At 50.6% G+C, this 22,610-nt stretch overlaps 1 protein-coding gene across 1 annotated transcript; it reads right to left on the reverse strand.

The window, feature by feature from the left end:
• Positions 1-1,798: 1,798 nt before the first annotated feature.
• clcn1b (chloride channel, voltage-sensitive 1b) lies at positions 1,799-21,935 on the reverse strand. The gene is given in 25 exon segments (XM_062465765.1): positions 1,799-2,853; positions 3,210-3,296; positions 4,283-4,387; positions 4,518-4,559; positions 4,907-4,992; positions 5,079-5,160; positions 5,461-5,636; positions 5,724-5,857; positions 5,993-6,206; positions 6,382-6,492; positions 6,618-6,687; positions 6,815-6,970; positions 7,081-7,165; positions 7,646-7,747; positions 7,831-7,915; positions 8,115-8,240; positions 11,463-11,541; positions 12,862-12,939; positions 13,498-13,544; positions 13,547-13,603; positions 13,606-13,629; positions 13,847-13,975; positions 14,680-14,811; positions 15,109-15,325; positions 21,716-21,935. Coding segments are annotated over 25 exon segments (2,919 nt in total). The 5' UTR covers positions 21,767-21,935; the 3' UTR covers positions 1,799-2,409.
• Positions 21,936-22,610: the final 675 nt, after the last annotated feature.

Below are 22,610 nucleotides of genomic sequence, written 5' to 3' on the forward strand. Positions count from 1 at the left end.
GCTTGTACAAAGTTTATTCTTTTAGGTAGGAATTGGCCTTTTGAGTGGAGGGTAGTATCGTTGTTTTGGTTTCTTGAACCGGTTCATGACACTATAGCGCAGTCTGTGGCAGATTACAGTGAACCTGCTTGAGTAGCCTTGTAGAATAAATTGTACAATAACAGGATGGTGTTTTCTAAGCAGGGGGTTTATTTGAAAATAGTACCAACACGAAACCACCTAACGGTACTGCCCAAACAAAGGCCTTTTATTTCTTTTTTTGACGATTAAGAAATAAATGAATGAAATAAACGAATAACAAGAAGCCAAATGTATTTTCCTCCGATGTTGTTAACCGACTGATTTTCAGTTGATTTCTTCTTTTGTATCATCCTACTGCCATTTTTCAGTTGCCTAAGCAACTTGTCTGCAGGCATGACACTGTATCTGCTTCTGGTATTTTTGCCTTTCTTCCTCTCTTCCTCCTCTTTCTGTCTCTTTGTACCTGGTCTGTAAATGTGTGTCTGTCTGTCTTTATGTCTGTTGATGTACATGCCTGCTCTCGTTGGAAGAATCACTGCCGGTAAAAAACAACAACTTTAAAACAAATCTTACACTTGACCAAAGGTGGATTTGAGGCAATCAGACATTTAGTATAAATGTTTGATCATTTTGGAACCGCGTGGCACAGAACCTGAAGTAAAAACACTTGTATACAGTTGAAAGGATTGAGTATGTTTTCATTTGAGATGTAACTGGCAATCCCAGTGTGTACCACTCATACCTATGCATGTACGTTGGAAGGTTGTTACAAGATGGTTCTTCCAAATGGTCTCTCTCCCTCCCTCCGATGTGAACCTGTCTCTCTCTCCCTCTTTTTCACCCCTTTCCCCTCTCTTTCTCCTGCACGAACCAACCTCCACCCCCCCTTCCTCCCTCTGTCTTTCTCCCTTCTTTCCCATCCTAAACAACAAGAACTATGGAGAAAGCGCAAATAAACAAAAACAAATGAGAAGTCCTGATGTGTTTGTGTGTACATCTTTGACGAACGAGAACAGTTGACATTTCCTGATGCTGTGGAGGTTAGCTCAGCTACCTTATCCTGCCCTCCTCAACCCCTTCAAACCTTTAACACGTGTGTTATCTTCGGGTCATTCTGACCCATCAGTCATTGTGACCCACCAAAGTATTGCGACAACTTTACCGCATACAAAAACAAAGTGAGGAATTTTCTTTTAACCGTCGGGCTGTCTCAGACCCCCCACATTGCGAAGGTTAAAAGAAAATGCTATTTATTTGTTTTTGTATTGGGTAAAATTGGGTAAACACAACGATGGTTCGTTGTGAACCTTTGTGTCATGTGACCCGAAGGCAGCACAAGGGATAACCCCCTTCGCCACGTCTGCCTGGATGACTGGGTGACTCTGCAGTTGCCGATCCCTGTGCAGTCGTCTTACCAAAAAAAACGCAACCATGTCACCCTACTTGCCTGGGGGGGAATGTCCCTGTACTTACTGTAAGCCGCTCTGGATAAGAGCGTCTGCTAAATGACTAAATGTAGATGTTTACTCACCCGTGGGTAGTAGGAACGTTTCCAGGTCATCTGGCGTCCGGGTGTTAGGAAAGCATCAATGTCAGACAAACTCAGAGAGACACGGGCAGACACTCACACTCACATGAGACCGTGACACTGAAACACAATGTTGACCTTTGTTGTGGAAAGTTATTACCACTTGACTTTCACAGGACTTCATCTGCTACTGATACCTGTTGTAGTGCAATGGGTGGTACAACTTCAAAGGAAAAGACAGTGGACAGATTGAAGTACTTATTATATTTCCCAAAATTACCATTACAAGCATCGGCATGAATGAACATATCGGAGATGCAGTACGAACTGTACACTAAAATTATTTTTATTCCCATTAGTAAACATTTGATTCGTGATCAAGAATCACTGTCTGTTGCATCTCGACTAACAATATAATTTCAGTATTCAACTCATTTCATTTTTGTCAGTTATTGTGCCATGGAGGTATGTGTCTCTGACAGTGACACAAACAGTGTACCTACACTACACGTTACAGTGTATTAATCTGTGGTGGAACAGGGACATATATTCACTTTCAGAGGCACAGGTACAGAATGTGAGAGGATGAGAAACATCTGTCAATGTCTGGAGTTTTAAAGACGCAATGAATACACCTGAGAAACTGAGAGAAGAAGAAGAAGAAAAAAAACATGGCCACCCTAAGAATAAAAAACAACTCCCAGGACTACAAGTCCCAGAAGCACCGTTCTTCTGCAACGGCTCTTCCTGCATCCTGACAGCCGAGCGTCAGTGTAGTCTCCAACAAGCCCCACCCCGAAACCTTTCCCAGCATGCACCTTGAAAAGAAGTCTGTCAAAGAGGAGAAAAACGGAATCCACCTAAATGGGCTCGTCAGACTCCTCCTCGCTGTCCCGTTCCTCCTCTTTCTCCTCCTCCGGCACAGAATGGAGGGATGAGAGAGTGAAGACAGGGCTGGCAGGAGTGGAGGTGGAGGGGGTAGAGGGGGAGAAGGTTTCCAGGGGAGGAGAGTCTATCTCAGGGCCGTCGCTCCGGACGCTTCCCTGGGGTGAGGGCCCACACTCCGTACCTCCACTGGAGGAGCCTCCTTTTCTTCCCGGCTCCTCCTTGGTCTCCCTCCTCCCGCCCTCCTGGGCCTCCCTCCTGCTCCCCTCGCCCCACAGCTCCCTCTCCCGGGTGGGCGAGGAGGGGGTGGATGGCGGGGGCTGGTGCTTCTTTGCCTTCCTGCTGGCGTCTCGGAAACTGGCCAGCGGGGGGCGCAACCTCACCCCGCTCCGGGTTGAGCCCTCGATGGCCTTCTGCAGCTGGGAGGGAGATGGACACGGAAGGAGAGGGGGAAGATGGAGGGGAAGGAGGAGAGGAGGACAAAGATTGAACTAGTCAGACTGAGGGTTCGGGAGCAGATCGACAAGTCTGCTCGGTTGTTGGTTGAGATACGTGCTGAGAGGGATGGATGCTGATTAAGCACACTGCGATGGCATGAATCACGGCACGACTCGAGCATGACACAGACGGTTAGCGAAGCTAGCCAAGGCCCACGTAACAACTGTGAGCTCGCCAGGACTCTGTGATGTCTTGTTTCAGGAACAGACAGATGACACAGAGCAATGCTTACACATACAGACAGAGACAGACAGAGAGAGAGAGAGGGTGACCTCACCTCATTCAATGCCACAACACCCACCAGTTTCCCAATGCTGGTGACATAGGCATTACTGAGACCAAGCAGTGAGAAGAGGGTGTGGGTCTGAGAGAGAGAGAGAGAGAGAGAGAGAGAGAGAGAGAGAGAGAGAGGGAGAGAGAGAGAGAGAGAGAGAGAGAGAGAGAGAGAGAGAGAGAGAGAGAGAGAGAGAGAGAGAGAGAGAGAGGGAGAGAGAGAGAGAGAGAGAGAGAGAGAGAGGGAGAGAGGGAGAGAGAGAGACACACACAAAAAAACATTACTGACGATACTAATCAATGTCCTGTAAAAATGTCATTATGTTGTGAGTCAGCTGTCCAGACACCATCCACCATTTCTAGTTTCACTTCAGCCTCTGAAGAAACCGCCAAGCGGGCACAGCTGGTGTCGTACGTATGGTTACTGGTGTTGCGTTTTGACAGCTGTTGTCATACAGTAGGCATGGTTACTGGTGTTGCGTTTTGACAGCTGTTGTCATACAGTAGGCATGGTTACTGGTGTTGCGTTTTGACAGCTGTTGTCATACAGTAGGCATGGTTACTGGTGTTGCGTTTTGACAGCTGTTGTCATACAGTAGGCGTGGTTACTGGTGTTGCGTTTTGACAGCTGTTGTCATACAGTAGGCATGGTTACTGGTGTTGCGTTTTGACAGCTGTTGTCATACAGTAGGCATGGTTACTGGTGTTGCGTTTTGACAGCTGTTGTCATACAGTAGGCGTGGTTACTGGTGTTGCGTTTTGACAGCTGTTGTCATACAGTAGGCATGGTTACTGATGTTGCGTTTTGACAGCTGTTGTCATACAGTAGGCGTGGTTACTGGTGTTGCGTTTTGACAGCTGTTGTCATACAGTAGGCATGGTTACTGGTGTTGCGTTTTGACAGCTGTTGTCATACAGTAGGCATGGTTACTGGTGTTGCGTTTTGACAGCTGTTGTCATACAGTAGGCATGGTTACTGGTGTTGCGTTTTGACAGCTGTTGTAATACAGTAGGCATGGTTACAGGTGTTTGGTTGGTGGTGGTGTTGTCACGGGTGCGAATACTTCTGTGTGACACCTTGTGTAAGGACGTCCTTTCCACCAGCTGAAAGGGGGAGGGATCTACGCGTATCTGATCCACATCGATTGGTTTGTCCAGCTCTGCTTCCTCCCAGACTTTGATCTGTGTTGGCCAATCACAGTGCAGATGTGGAGTGATTGACACCAAAATGTACAACATGCTGTCTACGGTTATCCACTGAAACATGTAATGGCTGGCTTGTTATAGATAGTCAGTCAATACGATATTTTACCTCCTCTTGGGACATGGTGTCAGTATGGGGAGCGGGTGACTCCTAGAGAAAGAGGGGGAGGAGTGGGGGAGGAGTAGGAGAGAGAGAGAGAGCTGTCAGGTTTACAGATTTATGTCAATCATCTGCCCCCTGGTGGTTCTAAGGCTCCATAACAGGGTGAGAAATCACTTTCAAATCATCGTGATTTTGTGTATCGCATCATACACCGGATCAAAACACCAGTTATGTAAGTTCACGCACACCTGGTGGACACAAAATGTAATTGCTCCTGTGGCTGATCTAAGATTAGTTTTGCTGTTTTCCCCTCTCCATGGTTCAAATACTGAGTAGGGAATGGAGACCCTGATCATAGATCTGGAGTTAAAAGTCAGCGATGTCCAGGCTGGTACCTGAGTGTCTGTCTGGCCCGAGGAGGAAGAGACAGACGAGAAGAGGCGCTGGAAAGTTCTCCTCACAGACTGGAGCCTGCGCTTGTCTGAGTACAGGATATGGAAAAAGCATTAGCAGGAAATGAAGGGCGCCGAAAAGTCTGACTGAATCAGCTCTGCGAAGCCGTCCCACCTGAACCGGCGTGATTGGTGGAGAGTTCCTGCGATCGGGGGGCTCTGAGGGGCCCGTTGCATTCATCCTGGACTGGAGTGGTCTGGCAAAACAAAGAGAGACTTTAACTAGATTTACATTTAGTCATTTAGCAGACGCTCTTATCCAGAGCGACTCACAGTAAGTACAGGGACATTCTCCCTGAGGCAAGTAGGGTGAAGTGCCTTGCCCAAGGACACAACGTAATTTTGCACAGCCGGGAATCGAACCGGCAACCTTCAGATTACTAGCCCGATTCCCTAAACGCTCATCCACCTGACTCCCTAATTCGACTTTTATTAGATGTCGAAGATGACCAGCTCTGCACAGGTGTGTCAGCAGCCTGTCTGAGTCTAGCACCCACCTTGTCTCCGCCCCGCTCGCCTCCCTCCTCATCCACCAAGGTGAACGACTCCCAGCTAGCCTTGGTGCTCGCTGACCCCTGGCCATGCTCAAAGACCCGCCTATCGGCCGACAGCCACCAATCACAGAGGGCCTGGAGCTCGGTCCTCTCGATGGAGCCCAATAGGATCATGGATTCTGAGAGAGGATGGAAGGAAGGGGGTGGGGAATTTAGCACAGAGCTTAAAAGCGAGGCGTCGGGACGAGGCAGAGACTCGGTCTCACCCTTGGAGTCGACTAACGGGATGGTCTTCAGGGAGGTGGCATCTAGAAGGCGGCTCAACTCCCTGTAGGTCGAATGAGAGGACAGGAAGTTCACCTTCCGTACCATGATGTCCTCAACAAAGATGTTGTACTTGCTGGTGAAGGAGAGAGACGAACAAGTGACCCGCTGGTTAATGATGAACACAGAAACTGGAGTGGCTTGAGCCAAAATGGCTTGAGCCAAAATGGCGCGCGCCAAAATGATTGAGCCATGATGGAGTCCACGGTACCTGATGTGTCCGAGGGCCAGCTCAGGCAAGTAAGGCAGCTTCTTGACCTGGATGATGGAGTCGTAGAGCGAGGGCTGCAGGCCCTGGGCCACCATGTTGGCCAGGATCACTGCCACCATCATGGGCAGGATGTGGGAGATCTGGCCTGTGAGCTCGAAGCAGATGACCGCGGTCGACACCGTGTGGGTGACCGCCCCCGTCAGGGCTGCCGCACCTGCGCACACAAAAAAGAACGTTCAAAATATCGTCCAGAATTTCGGCAGTTGGAACTTCTTTTTTCGACTTTCATGTGATCTTAAACAGTGATTAACAGGCGTGGAAAGAAACGTGCCACATAATAAATGTTGTGAACGTAAATGGGATGATTCTACTACTGTTGAGAGGGTTACCTATGACGGCGTAGCCCCCAGGGAGAATGCGGTAGACTATCCCGTCAAAAAGGATCCCATTTGGGAAAAGAGTGGCCATGATCTCGCCCACCAGACGTCCGAATGCTGCCCCTACAGGCGAGACAGGAGCATTGGAGGAGAAGACGATAGAGACTGAAGGAGCCGGCTTGGTGCCAGAGTGTAAAACTTTATATGTAGTCAGATGTGCTGCCACCCTGTCAGCCTGGATGTCTTACCTAGTATGAACACGGGCATGAAGGCACCCGAGGGGATGGGCATCGTGGTGGAAACAGCAGACATCCAGAACTAAACCACAGACATTACGAAAATGACGAGAATGTTTGCATTTAGAAAAGTCGGTTGGCATAACGGTCAGGGTCACACAAACACACACACAAAAACCCCGATCTGAAAGCTCAGAGGGCAGACGTACCTTCATGATGAAGAAGAGGATGAGGATGACGAACACGCTGACTTGAGGGTGGAGCCACGCGCTGGAGCGCCCCAGACCAGGGGGGAGCGGGGCCTCCAAGATTTTGGTCCAGGTGAAATTATCAAAGAGCGAGTTTATACACTCCCTGGGCATAAGCTGAAGAAGAAGAGAGAGAGAGAATGAGATTCTCAAAGTGCCAAACGTGGCCATTGAGGCAGACTTCTTCTCATACTATCAGTGAACGACAAGTAATAACCATCACTGACCTCTCCGGCCATGAACTGTCCGAACCCTGGAGGAAACGTGATGGTGGCGATGATCAGTGTAACGGCCCCTGGGTAAATCAAACGGCTGGAACGACACACACACACACACGCACACAAACACACAGACCAAACACACACACACACCAAACACACACACACGCACACACACCAAACACACACACACACACCAAACACACACACACAATTGGAAGAGCATTAACAGGAACACCCTGCTCTTACAAACCCACTTTGTAGCGACATCACAAGTAATTGAGGCCAGTAATGGAGTTGAATGAGTTGGATTCTCATCCTGGTTCTGACTGCTAGGGTGGAACAATGACAACAGACCACATGTGCAGCTCTCTCTCCCCTAATGCTGAAGAGTAATGTACCCTGACTGGTCGGGTATTCAGATAAGTGAATGTCCCTATTGAATAAAAGGCAGGCAGAAAGGCTTTAAGTGTTGCAGGGTGGAGTGTGTGTGGGGGAGATAGGGCAAGGTGTGTGTGTTGGAGGGTGGAGTGTGTGTGGGGGGATAGGGCAAGGTGTGTGTGTGTTATCTCACTGCTTGGTTAGGAAGCGTGTGAGTGCGGTCTGCCGTCTCATGACCAGCACCACCTGTCGGTTCAGGTACACAAAGAACGCCCCCAGGAACCCGCATGAGATCCTGAAAGGAGAGAGAGGTTGAGAGGGAAGCACACACACACACACACACACACACATGTAAACACCAGAGTGCTGTTATCTCACCCAATAATTGCAAACGCAGGAAGCTCCTGCAAGTCAAAGGGGAAGTCCATTCGGAAGTTGGTTTTGAAGAGAGCCGTGATGGTGACTACAACATAAAGCACAACATGCTGCAAAGTCAAAACAATGATTTTATGTCAACCATCTCCTACAAGACCACATTCCGTGGCAGTACATGATTGGACACACTGATTCGTGAAAGCAGAAAAGACACCTGTGTGTGTGTAGGTGTGTGTGTGTGTGTAGTGTGTGTGTGTGGTGTGTGTAGCTGGTTTCCTGAGCCTCACCAGCGTCAGTGTTCCACACAGAGAGCACCCTGAATATGAAGGCACTGAACGTGGCAGCAAAGTAGCCTCTCCAGTAATTCCTCACTGCAAAGTAGGTAGACGTGACCTCAATACTGAACAACACCCCTGTAGAGAGAGAGAGAGAGAGAGAGAGAGAGAGAGAGAGAGAGAGAGAGAGAGAGGGAGAGAAGAGGGGGAATAGAGAGAGAGGTAAAGGGAGAGAGAGGGGGGAGAGACAGGTGAAGGGGGAGAGAGAGGGTTGAGATAGAGAGAGGTAAAGAGAGAGAGGGGGTAGAGAGAGGGTGGAGATAGAGAGAGATAAAAGGGGGAGAGAGTGGAGAATATAGAGAGAGGTGAAGGGAGAGAGAGAGAGAGGTGAAGGGAGAGATAGAGAGAGAAGGAAATGTGAAGGATGAAGGGGGGCAGCAAAAGAGGGAGAGAACAAGAGAAAATGAGGGAGAGGAAGATGGAGCAGGGGAGAGAAATTTGAGTTAAGTAAGCAGAATGAGACCAGAGGCACTTCAATCTAGGGGTGTAATTATACACAACAGGAGAAGTACTCATTTAGTACACACACACCCGCACACACACACACCCGCACACAAACAACCCCCCTCACAGAGAGATAATCAGTGTGCAAGTAAAATAAACAGAAGAGCTCGTCAGTGACATGACTCTGGGCAAGATGAAACGAGAAGATAAAAAAAACAATATTTAAGCACGAGAGAAAAGTCTTGCTTTCATGTCGCCAAGCATGTTTGTTTCTTGGTGCTTCTATTTTGGGATGAGTTGGCAGAATCTTGTGGATTTTAAATTGAGAGACTGAGGGCCGCAGCTTAATCTGCGCCTTTGCCCAACCGCAAATAGCGCACAGTGTATTTCCGCATTTTGTGTGGTATTTATCAAACCAGATCCTCGTCGGGCAATCAGCGCCTTACTCCGCCCTTTAGTGTTAATTAGCGCGCCGTTAAAAGACGGGAGACATCGCCTGCATGTTACTGCCACCATGGGTGATTCGAGGAAAAGAAAAAGAAGGTTCAGCGAACAGGAGATTGAAATATTGGTTCACGAAGTTACAGCTAACATAAACATGTCACAAGGAAGAAATATACCTCTCCTCCCATCTCTTTGCGGCACACGCCCACTTTCCCGTATACCCTTATACTCATGTGCACTGCCTTTGTAAATACGGTTTTATGTCTTTACCCGCTATTGTATGCCTGAAATGGGCGCAATCCTGTTAGTAAATGAGGCCCTGAGTGTGTGTGTGTGTGTGTGTGGGGGGGGGGGGGGGGGGGGGGTGGGGGGATGTAGGGTGAGTGTAGGGTGGATGTAGGGTGGATGTAGGGTGGGTGTAGGGTGGATGTAGGGTGGGTGTAGGGTGGGTGTAGGGTGGATGTAGGGTGGGTGTAGGGTGGATGTAGGGTGGGTGTAGGGTGGATGTAGGGTGGGTGTAGGGTGGGTGTAGGGTGGATGTAGGGTGGGTGTAGGGTGGATGTAGGGTGGGTGTAGGGTGGGTGTAGGGTGGGTGTAGGGTGGATGTAGGGTGGGTGTAGGGTGGGTGTAGGGTGGATGTAGGGTGGGTGTAGGGTGGGGTGTAGGGTGGATGTAGGGTGGGTGTAGGGTGGGTGTAGGGTGGATGTAGGGTGGGTGTAGGGTGGGTGTAGGGTGGGTGTAGGGTGGATGTAGGGTGGGTGTAGGGTGGATGTAGGGTGGATGTAGGGTGGGTGTAGGGTGGATATAGGGTGGATGTAGGGTGGGTGTAGGGTGGGTGTAGGGTGGATGTAGGGTGGGTGTAGGGTGGGTGTAGGGTGGGTGTAGGGTGGATGTAGGGTGGGTGTAGGGTGGGTGTAGGGTGGATGTAGGGTGGGTGTAGGGTGGGTGTAGGGTGGGTGTAGGGTGGATGTAGGGTGGGTGTAGGGTGGGTGTAGGGTGGATGTAGGGTGGGTGTAGGGTGGGTGTAGGGTGGATGTAGGGTGGGTGTAGGGTGGGTGTAGGGTGGATGTAGGGTGGGTGTAGGGTGGGTGTAGGGTGGATGTAGGGTGGATGTAGGGTGGGTGTAGGGTGGGTGTAGGGTGGGTGTAGGGTGGGTGTAGGGTGGGTGTAGGGTGGGTGTAGGGTGGGTGTAGGGTGGGTGTAGGGTGGGTGTAGGGTGGGTGTAGGGTGGGTGTAGGGTGGGTGTAGGGTGGATGTAGGGTGGGTGTAGGGTGGGTGTAGGGTGGGTGTAGGGTGGATGTAGGGTGGGTGTAGGGTGGGTGTAGGGTGGATGTAGGGTGGGTGTAGGGTGGGTGTAGGGTGGGTGTAGGGTGGTATGGTAGGTGGTTGGGTGGATGTAGGGTGGGTGTAGGGTGGGTGTAGGGTGGGTGTAGGGTGGGTGTAGGGTGGGTGTAGGGTGGGTGTAGGGTGGGTGTAGGGTGGGTGTAGGGTGGGTGTAGGGTGGATGTAGGGTGGGTGTAGGGTGGGTGTAGGGTGGATGTAGGGTGGGTGTAGGGTGGGTGTAGGGTGGGATGTAGGGTGGGTGTAGGGTGGGTGTAGGGTGGATGTAGGGTGGGTGTAGGGTGGGTGTAGGGTGGGTGTAGGGTGGATGTAGGGTGGGTGTAGGGTGGATGTAGGGTGGATGTAGGGTGGGTGTAGGGTGGATATAGGGTGGATGTAGGGTGGGTGTAGGGTGGGTGTAGGGTGGATGTAGGGTGGGTGTAGGGTGGGTGTAGGGTGGGTGTAGGGTGGATGTAGGGTGGGTGTAGGGTGGGTGTAGGGTGGGTGTAGGGTGGATGTAGGGTGGGTGTAGGGTGGGTGTAGGGTGGGTGTAGGGTGGATGTAGGGTGGGTGTAGGGTGGGTGTAGGGTGGATGTAGGGTGGGTGTAGGGTGGGTGTAGGGTGGATGTAGGGTGGGTGTAGGGTGGGTGTAGGGTGGATGTAGGGTGGGTGTAGGGTGGGTGTAGGGTGGATGTAGGGTGGATGTAGGGTGGGTGTAGGGTGGGTGTAGGGTGGGTGTAGGGTGGATGTAGGGTGGGTGTAGGGTGGGTGTAGGGTGGGTGTAGGGTGGATGTAGGGTGGGTGTAGGGTGGGTGTAGGGTGGGTGTAGGGTGGATGTAGGGTGGGTGTAGGGTGGGTGTAGGGTGGGTGTAGGGTGGGTGTAGGGTGGATGTAGGGTGGGTGTAGGGTGGGTGTAGGGTGGGTGTAGGGTGGATGTAGGGTGGGTGTAGGGTGGGTGTAGGGTGGGTGTAGGGTGGGTGTAGGGTGGATGTAGGGTGGGTGTAGGGTGGGTGTAGGGTGGATGTAGGGTGGGTGTAGGGTGGGTGTAGGGTGGGTGTAGGGTGGATGTGAGAGGGACGAGGGGAACAGTACCTCCTAGTGGTGTTCCAAAGCAGCAGCCCACCCCAACAGCACAGCCTACTGTCAGAATGTCTGTGTAACCATAGGGATTCTACTGACACAGACAAGAGAGACACAGAGACAGAGAGAGGGACAGCAGGGGGGGGGGGAGAGGAGGGTGGGGGGGGAATACAGGACAGGCATGTGGAGAGAGTGAGAGGAAGGAAGGACGCATGTGAAGAAAGAGAGGAGAAGGGTGAGGCAATAGGGCAAGATAGAAGAGAATGAAAGATCAAGAGAGGACAAACAGGAAGCGAGGGAGTGGAGGGAGAGGAGAAGAGAGAAGTGGGAAAAAAGGAATAAAGTGAATGAATAATGGTCACCGGAACAGCATCGGGAGGACAGGAGGCACAGAGGGCAAAAACAAACAGAAGCTGAATCCAAACAAAGAAAATCACAAGGCAGAGCCAGCCACAGACAGCAGCAGATCAGACAGAGCAGAAAAAGAACAGATAGAAACCTCACAAGGCAGGAAACACATCACCCAGAACAGAGGATGCTACAGCGTTTGTGTGGTGTTCTATCTGCGACAATCCCAGCACGGACGGCCTGCTGCATCCCACTACATGTGTGGCTTGATGTTGCCGATAGATACTGATCCAGGATCAGGTCTGTGCTGCCCCTGGGGCTGGGAGTCGGCTGAGTGTTTAAGCAGCGACAGCTGACTCCAGACCAGGCCCTGGAGGCAGCACCAAGCCCTCAGCAGCTGGACGCCGCCGGGCAGGTGGGCGGGACTTGCCTCCTACTGGGGCAGCGAAGCAGGTGGCCACTCCCACGGCACACGCACACACCAGCAGGTCCTGGTTATGTCCGCTATTCTGGGGAGGGGAGGGGGGGGGGTGCGGAGAGAGAGAGACAGCAACGAGGAAGGAGGGAGGAAAGAGAGAGGGTGGGTGGGGGTGGGGGGGGAGGAGGAGGAGGGGTGACACAGGAGGGGGGGAGATACGGGGTGGAGGAAGGAGGGGCGGGGTATGGGAGGAGGAGGGAAGGGGGAGGAGAGAGGGGGTGGAGCGAGACAGGGAGAGCGGAGGTCACTGTTAATACACATGCCAGACATGACCATCACACTATTAATACAGACAGACACAAACATGGGCGAGGTGTGAGAGGGACGGCCAATACAAAGACATGAGAGGCACAGAGCGGGAGAAAGAGAGAGACAGAGAGACAGAAATAGAATGCGAAAGAAAACAACACCAGTTAAAAGAAAAATGTAAGCTACTCGTGCCTCGGAGACAGGGTTCACCGAGAGCAATCTACATTCCACACACACGTTAGTGCAATTGCACAAGCCCCAGCTATGCAAGTTAAAAACAATAAAGAGAGAGAGAGTGTTATGGGCGATTTCGTTTATTTTGGTGCCTCAGCTTACCTCATAGACTCCGGAGAAGATGGATAAGACCTGACTCAACACGGCCGCACAGATACTGGCGATGTGTACAAATGGGCCCTAGGAATTATGGGAAGGAGGAAGACTGTCAGCAACAACAAGAGACAAAAACAGTCACTGTGAACTGCACCGACAGAAGCAATTTGCTGTGATACAAATTCTTAACTGGGGCACATTGTATTAGTACAAATGAATCATTCTATAATTGCTTTGGCTGACAGTGGGCCAGCCTTCGGTAGAAGAAAATGAATGGAGTTTGTCGAGGGGCTCAGTTAAATTGTTTCAGTCCCGAGAGGAGGAGGAGAAAACGTGACAGAAAATGATTTATGATCCAGCGTGCCGGGAGAGAGGGAGAGACAGAGAGACATAGAGGGAGAGACATAGAGGGAGAGAGGGAGAGACAGAGAGACAGAGAGACAGAGAGACAGAGAGACAGAGAGACATAGAGGGAGAGAGCGAGAGACATAGAGGGAGAGAGGGAGAGAGGGGGCAGGTGGGGGAGGCAGGGGAGGTGGGGCAGGTGGGGCAGGTGGGGAGGCAGGGAGGTGGGGGAGGCAGGGAGGCAGGGCAGGTGGGGGAGGCAGGGCAGGTGGGGGAGGCAGGGCAGGTGGGGTGTACCTCCTTCCCCACTGGCATGCCACTGCCCAGTCCAGCGGTCAGCCCACCACTTTGGCCACGAAGGCCTTGAGGGTCAAATACTCCTTCAGCACCACCCCACGCAGTATGTCTTAAGCTCAGGGATACCAGAGCCTGCAGAGAGAGAGGAGGAAGTGAGGGAAGAAGTGAGGAAACGAGAGAGAGGGCGGGGGAGAGAGAGATGGAGATGGAGAGAGAGACGGAGGTGTAATGGGGTGGAGGCACTGAAACATTGCAGCATGGAGGCCGTGCACAGTGTGGGCGGAGCCTTGAAGAGAGAGACACAGAGAGGAGAGATGGAGAGAGAGGGAATGATTATGCGGATGCTTACCTATGGCCTGGGGGGCGACCAGGTGGCAGAAGAGAGAAGCGAACATGACCAGGACCATGGGATAGGTGACCCAGGCCAGGTACTGTAGCAGGACGTTACCACTCAACTCCCCATGCATCCACGTGTATGCTGTGTATGAGAGAGAGAGAGAGAGAGAGAGAGAGAGAGAGAGAGAGAGAGAGAGAGAGAGAGAGAGAGAGATGAGAGAGAGAGAGAGAAGAGAGAGAGAGAGAGAGAGAGAGAGAGAGAGAGAGAAAAGAGAGAGAAAGAGAGAGAGATAGAGAGAGAGAGAGAGAGAGAGAGAGAGTAGGGGTTTATGGAGAATTAAAAGGAGCGAGAAAGTAAGGGAAAAAAAACAGAATTAAACTACTAATGAAATCACAAACCTACAGTACAACCAAGCTTTGTCATCATCTGTGCACGTCTGTCGAGTGGACAGCTGTGTGGGGGCATGGGGTACCTTGCAGGCTGTGTGGGGGAATGGGGTACCTTGCAGGCTGTGTGGGGGAATAGGGTACCTTGCAGGCTGTGTGGGGAATGGGGTACCTTGCAGGCTGTGTGGGGGAATAGGGTACCTTGCAGGCTGTGTGGGGGAATAGGGTACCTTGCAGGCTGTGTGGGGGAATAGGGTACCTTGCAGGCTGTGTGGGGGAATAGGGTACCTTGCAGGCTGTGTGGGGGAATGGGGTACCTTGCAGGCTGTGTGGGGGAATAGGGTACCTTGCAGGCTGTGTGGGGAATAGGGTACCTTGCAGGCTGTGTGGGGAAATAGGGTACCTTGCAGGCTGTGTGGGGGAATAGGGTACCTTGCAGTGTGTGGGAGAGTGGGGTACCTTGCAGGCTCTTGGCGCTGGCGTAGTCCATGCTCCAGCTCACCAGGGCCATGGTCACGCCCAGCAACACCAGGAAGATCCAGTCCTCCCCCAGCTTGGTCACCATGTACCTCTGGACACGTGCCACACAGTCTGTGGACACACACACAGATACACATACACACACACGCACACACACAGATACACATACACACACACGCACACACACAGATACACATACGCATACGCACACACAGATACACATACACACACACGCACACACAGATACACATAAACACATACACACACATGCACAGATACACATAAACACACACAGATACACGTACACACCCACAGATACAAAGACAGACACCCAAACACACACAAAGCATGAGTAACTGTGCCTTTTTTATTTAACTTCCAGTCAGTGGGTCACATGTGCTTGTCCACCTTGGCATTTGGAGTAGGGGCGGGGCTTCTTCATGGAAGAGGTTTGACTGAGGAAGGACTCCATGGTAACAGGGGGCTGATGTCGCCGCCCATGACCCTGTCTGGGGTTGGCGGGGGTGCGTTCTCCTGCTTGCCTCCTCCATTGTCTCTCTGTCATCAATTGTTTGGCCTCCCTCCTGGCATAGCTGCCCAGCTGCTCCCTGTACTCCCCAGAGAGCTGGAGACAGAGGAAAGACTACATTACCCAGAAACCCACAGCAGGACCAGGGAGCAGCAATTTGCATCGGCCACATTTTCTCTCGGAGGGTATTAATGAAGCGGCGCATGCTTTTTCTTGAGGTTCAAATGACAACGAAGGCAAAGCGCACGGAGATGGAGGGAAACAGGCCGGCGAGGGAAACGTGAAAAGTGAGGAGCGCGAGAGAGGCGGAGGAGGCAGAAGATAACGAGGTAGAGAGAGGGAATGTGTAAGGGATACACACCAACCTGAATACCCTCTCGGACAGAAATAGAGTCAACGGGACAAGAGATCGGAAAAACCCCTCCCTCTATAGAGGAGCTGGAGAGGAGCCAAGCACCAGAGGAAGAGACCCCAGGAAGAGGGAACATTCCACACCATCCTCTTCCTATACACACACACACACACACACACACAGACACACACTCATCTGATCGTAGATCAGCATTCACCTCCCCGTTTTTCACTGTGAAGTAAAAAAGCTAAAGCAACAATCTGATCCTGGGTCGGCCTACAGGAACCCCTTGCGCCACAGTGTACACCGGCACACAACCATGGTCCCCCAGGAGGGCCCCAGAGCGAGCACACACGCCCCTGTGCAGGATGCTGAGTCAGCAGGCCAGGCAGCAGACCAGCCTGGATCAGACCCTCTCAGGAGAACTCACAGACTCAAACTGACTCAACACACAACCTATACTTCCAGCTGTTGACTTGGGCAACACTTTCCCCCACGAAACGATCTCTCACCCTGGCTGAACTGGCTTCTGTCCTTCCCAGAAGAGAGAGCGCGCGTGTGTGTGTGTGTGTGTGTGTGTGTGTGTTTGTGTGTGTGTGTGTGTGCTGTATGTGATGGAAATGCTGGGACTGCAGATGCTGTTGATAGCCAACGATAAACACAGATATTATGTTGCACAAGGCTCCTGTCCATCCCCTCATTAAGTTATTCCCAGGTTTAATAGTATGACTTACTTTAAGACTTTGTGTTCCACGCTATATATGATTTGAAACAGCATTTGATCTTTTGACTTTGAATTAACTTTAACTTGCACTTGTTTATGTATCTTTCGGTTTTCTTATTATTAGTTACGAAATATGTATTGTAATCTATGGCTTGCAAACTAATCATTCCTGTCTGGGATCAATCCCTGTTCATCTAAAACATGCAAAACTCCCTGGATTGTCCCTGGACTATTTCTTGTCTTTATTTCAAACCTTTCAGCTGAATCCTGGAGCACTCAAGCAAAAATCATCAATGAGCCATCTTACTAAAACAATCAATGTCAGTATTTCTCATCCTAAATTTCCTTTAGGGACAGACTCAAATAAATTGAATATTGAAATACAATATTTTTTTACAAGCATGAGGTGGACCTCAAACATTGTGGAAAAGTACCACGTTTGGAAAGTAATCAATCGAATAAACGTCCGAAGACATACAGCCTCAGGGCTCCCTACCTGCTGGTCCATTCTCCTAGACAATCCCAAGTTCTTCAGTGTGTGTGCGACACCAGCACCAAGTGTTAGGACCACAGGACTAACATCAACATGGGGGAAAGGACCCAGCGTGAACATAAAAGAAGAAAGAACCTGCGTATCAACGGATTGCACGATTAGGCGAGGGAGGGATGGGCAGAGAAAGAGACAGTGGGAAAGAGGGAGGGTTGGAGGAAGAGAGAAAGGGTGACAGCGTGGGAAGCAGAAGTGTCACTGCAAGACCCTGAGAGTCCCTCAGTGTCACTGCAAGACCCTGAGAGTCCCTCAGTGTCACTGCAGGACCCTGAGAGTCCCTCAGTGTCACTGCAAGACCCTGAGAGTCCCTCAGTATCACTGCAGGACCCTGAGAGTCCCTCAGTGTCACACGATGACCCCGTACAAAGTCCTCCACTGTCCAGGTACGCACGTCCGTGCCCAGTGGCCTTGACTACCATGACATACACTTGACTTTGTTTGTGCTGGTAGGGGTAGTTTTACTGAAAAGGGAACTGGTTAGGACACGTTATTTTAATACTGTCGGGACACGGAGTGGAGTGATGTCAGGGGGCCTAGAACAGCCTGTCGAATGTGGGATCTAATGAGCTCTTAGAGAAAGAGACTGGGATAGAGTGATAGCTGCTAACAGATACAGAGAGGGAAGGGCATGGCGACTTTGAGAGTTAATTAAAAAGAAACGTCAAATTCCTGTTGTGAACATGAATGTGTATGAGCAACCTTGTGCAGGGTGCGCAACTCCTGTGTGTGTGTGTGTGTGTGTGTGTAAGTGTGTGAGCGTACCTAACCCTAAACATGCAACAGCAAAGAATTGTGTTGTTGTGTATGAGAGTGAAGGTGTGTTTGTGTGTGTGCGTGTGTGTGTGTAGGTGTACAGTCAGACCAAACAATATGGCATTGTCCAGGACAGAAGGTTAATGATCAAATTTGACCCAGTCATTGATGGACAGAAAGAGATTAGGACACACAAACACACACGCACACACACACATCCAAGCTGCTTTCTCATACACCGAAGGCAAACAATTCATTTATCTTTTCAGAAAGTAAACACTCTCGCACCCTTGAGAGGTGAGAGATAGAGAATCCAAATAAACGGTACAGCTGTATGCTGTCTCTCTCACCAAAGACTGACACAAGTGGGAATCCCCCATATGAAATATTAATACATATTGAATGACCATAATTAATTAAACAATTCATGGCTCCAACCGCAGAAATCCAAGAGACTAATAATGCATGCCTATAAACAGGGTGGAAATGCATTCTTCCAAATGGGTCAATCAATCAATCCTGTGTTGATCAATAGATAGATACAATCGACAAGCATATACAAGCATATCAAGATGACCTTACCAGAATCTGGTCTACATTCAACACTGTCTCAAAAGTGTTGATGCGTTCCCTCATCATTCCTCCTGTGAGGCCCAGTTCTCTTCTTCTGGATATCCCTCTTTCTTTTATAATACTCCTCCTTTTTAATCTCTCAGACCTGTCTGTTCCTGTCATTTAGGATGTCAGACTGTACCTGGTGCCTGCTCCCTGTCCTAACCAAGGGGAGGGTTAGACAGTATGCTTGGTCTATAGACACACACACACGCACGCACGCACACACACACACACACACACACACACACACACACACACACACACACACACACACACACACACACACACACACACACACACACACACAGGTACATACGTCCGTCCACACACACACACACACACACACACACACGCACGCACACACACACACGCACACACACACACACACACAGGTACATACGTCCGTCCGTCCACACACACACACACACACACACACACACACACACACACACACACACTACAGGAGGAAGGGCCAGAGGTTAATACAGACACTTGGCTTGACAATAACTTGTCAGCAGCTTTTAATTCTGCAGGGTGGATTCCCTGAGCCTGCCAGTCAGCCAGGAGACTCCAGGCAGTCCAGGACCATAACCCTAACTGAACCAGCCATTCAAGGGCAGGCAGACTGTTCGCATGGTATGAATGTGAGACTGTGATTTAATACCAGGAAGTAGTGCCATGGCAACCGTTACTCCTGCGTTCAGTGTTTAAGGCATTCACTTTTTTGTGACTGTAAGTCCCAGCGCAGCACGTGTAGCATGGCATGGATATGAACAGGTGCATGGCCAGGAATGTTTGGTGCACCAAAGTATTGGACAGTAATTGCAAGTGGTAAACGACCAAGGCTCTAACTGGCATTACATTTCCATATTTCACTGAATCATCCCGGTTAAACGCACCCCTTACATGACATCTGTGTTCATAATGAAAGCACTATCCAGAACAACAGAGATTGTCTCTCCCTCTCTCAAAACAACATCACCTCCGTCTCTTGCCCTTCCTCTGCCCTTTTATTTCACTCCCCCTCTCCCGACCCTCAAATTTCCCCTCTCACTACCACAGCCCCCCCCCCCCCCCCCCCCCCTTTGGTGCAACCTTACTCGAGGTTAAATTTAGCACCAGTGAGACCCAATGATCACTGACACAATTCTGCCCAGTGCAACAACACCGCCATCCCATTTTCTCTTTGTTTATATCTGTATCAATCCTATCCTTATCCATGGAACACATCTTGCATTCTACTGTAGAATGTTAGAACAAAAACATTCACTTCCATTATCTCAATATAAAGATTCATTCCATTAACATGGAGCAAGACAGACAGACAAACCGACAGACGCGATCTAGTTTTACCTGAAGGGTTTCTCGTCCACAACCACAAGTCTCACACAAACTCACAAGTGCCCACGCACACCACATCGCCACAAGGTTTTAGCCGGTCCGCACATCCTTAGGGGTCACTTCCCTCTCCGTCAGGTCGGAGGTCAACCACCGTTGTGTGACCTGGAAGTGACACACAACATCCTTGTGGCTACAGTTGCTAGTCACAAGAGGACGGTCCTACCAATTCATCTGAAAGGGTTTGGCATGCGAACCCAAACATGCTACTTACTGAAATCATACTCCCCGTATTGTGGTCCCGATTAATAAATAATCGGACTAAAGACAGCGCTCGGATATTAACAGCTCTCCACACTCCCTCCCTAGCCTTTGTGAGTGATAATTTCACCCTGTGTAGTCTGCCCACACACACACACAAACACACACCCACACAGGGTCCATCATTGCTATCATACCTGTGTGATAGATGTATGTCTGAGTAACTCCAGAGGAGAAACATTAAGTCTGTAAATAGTATGACTAATTGAGATTTTCTTATTTTTATCTGACCTCTGCTCCATGGAGGCCGGGCAGGGGCCGGGGTTAGTGACTCGCCTCGGGCACGCATCCATCTCCTCCCAGAGCGGGAGGGAGGGAGCGGAAGAAGGGCGGTATTTACACTATCTCACCTCCCCTCCACACTTTCTCACACACACACACACTGCTCCAACAGACTACATTTACATAACATTCACATTTAGTCATTTAGCAGACGCTCTTATCCAGAGCGACTTACAGTAAGTACAGGGACATTCTCCCCGAGGCAAGTAGGGTGAAGTGCCTTGCCCAAGGACACAACGTCAATTGACACGGCCAGGAATCGAACCTGCAACCTTCTGATTACTAGTCCGATTCCCTAACCGCTCAGCCACCTGACTCCCTCTTTTCACCTGACTACTCTTGCCAATGCCTCCCTCCCTCCCCATCTAATATCTTCCCTCTATCACTATGCAACATGCAGTATCCAACTTTATTCCAATCTATGGAAGTCATTGTAGATCAACAGCTAAACAGGTGTATGGGCAAATACACGATGACATCATGAAATCCCAGGTGTTTGAGCTGATTGAGGCGGGCTGCGGTTCAGGGGGTAGAGAGGGTCAAACACGAATCACAAGGTTGGTGGTTCGATCCCTGACTCTTCCTGGCCATGTGTGGAAGGGGCAAGACTCCGAACCACAAGTTGTTCCTGATGCTCAGTGGGCATGCTCAGTGCACTGAACTTGGCAGCTCTGCCACGTCGCGGAGGCGAAACCTTTAAAGCGCTTTGAGTGCCGCTGAGGTAGAAAAGCGCAATATAAATGCAGTTGGTTTACCATAAGGAGATCGAGTGACCCATGACTTCCTCGTGAGAGGGCTGATGTTGTATAAATACATGCATCCTTGGCACTCAGGGTTCCAGAGTACAGGACCAAGTATTTTTACCCCTACATACATGAAAACAGCAGTCGCTTTACAAGACCTCTATCTGGGAAACCTGGACTCACAGGAAGAGGAGTCACCGATGAATCAGGACAACCGGAGGGTCGCAAAGATGATAGTGAACTGACCAGCAGAGAGGGAGGAAGAAGAGGGAGGATGATGAGGGAGGATGATGAGGTGCGCGTACGTGGGACGGTCAGGGGAGCGTCCCTGGTTGTGCAGCTGTTCGCCACCACTACGAGGCCCAGCTCACATGGGCAACAACACCACAGACTTCCAAGAAGTCATTAAACACTGTTATCGTCTAATCAGACAACAATCACCCAGGACAACACACATAGCACAGCTAGATGAGCAGAGGAGGGACATGTTCATATGAGACACGTAAATGAGAGATGAACAGATAAACTCAATGGTGGAAAGACGGAGAGCGACCAACGACAAACACAAATGGACAGACACATGGACAGAGGAGATGTGAAAGATAGAAACGAAAGGGCTTCAGAGGAACGAGAGACATGAAAAAGAGAGGTGCGTTTGGAAGGAGCTACGGCAACAGGTAATTGGACACAGTGATACAGAGAAAACTACCAGGGTCTGTTGGTATCAGCCTTATAGACAGACACACAGACAGACAGACAGACAGACAGACAGGCAGGCAGGCAGGCGGAGTGATATATAGAGACCTACCAGGGTCTGCTGGTATCTCAGAGCCTTCCTTTGCGACGCATCTGCAGCCATTGACTCGCTGTCACTGACCCAAAAATAACCCAGTTGGACGCTTCAGCATTTCAACCCGGGCGAGCAACCCTGCGCTACACACTCTCACACACACATCTGCTCTTTCAAAGCAAACACACACACCAAAGCAAAAACACACACATTTTCAACAAAAAAAAGAAGAAAAAAAATTCTAAAGAAGAGCGGTTGAGGAGATAGAAGCGTCTTGTGATCTACTCCAGATGATCCAGAAGCTGACCCATTGAGATCCAGTCGGACAGCCAGAAGGTTCTGGACGGATGGCCGGACGGAGACTCCAGTACAGCGATATGATGAGGCCGAGACGGTCTCTGCTCTTTCCTTTATTAGAACTGCAGACACCTCATAACACACACCCCAACACACAGGCCCCCCGTGTCAGGCAACCCCCCCGCCCCAATCACACACACAAGCCGGGGCTCACGTTAATGACACGCACACACACACAGACCCCGTTGCCCTTAGCAGCACCCGGGAGACGTAGCGGGCCGATTCACTCGTGTTTTAGGATGGGGTGTTCTTGTTTAGACAGGGGTGAATGTGCGACGGGGCAGGTGCCGCCCGCCCCCCACCCCCACAGGGTAGCCCCTGCAACGTGAGGAGGGAGGTGCACATGACACCAGCCTGACAGGTCTCACCTCATCGGCCAATGACGCAACTCTGTCCCCACCAAAACCCTCTCACATGCCCCCAGGCATCAGTCCTGTCCAAACATCTCACCCTTCACGGGGTAAAGAGGCTCCCGAAATGCCGAGGCTCTCGTGGAAGCCCCTCGGGGGGGACGGGGGTGAGCTCGTCCCTCTCCCTGCTGCTGAGTCCCATCCAG

This window comes from Osmerus eperlanus, chromosome 7 (assembly GCF_963692335.1).
Source record: "Osmerus eperlanus chromosome 7, fOsmEpe2.1, whole genome shotgun sequence".
In the NCBI taxonomy this organism is placed as follows: Eukaryota; Metazoa; Chordata; class Actinopteri; order Osmeriformes; family Osmeridae; genus Osmerus; species Osmerus eperlanus.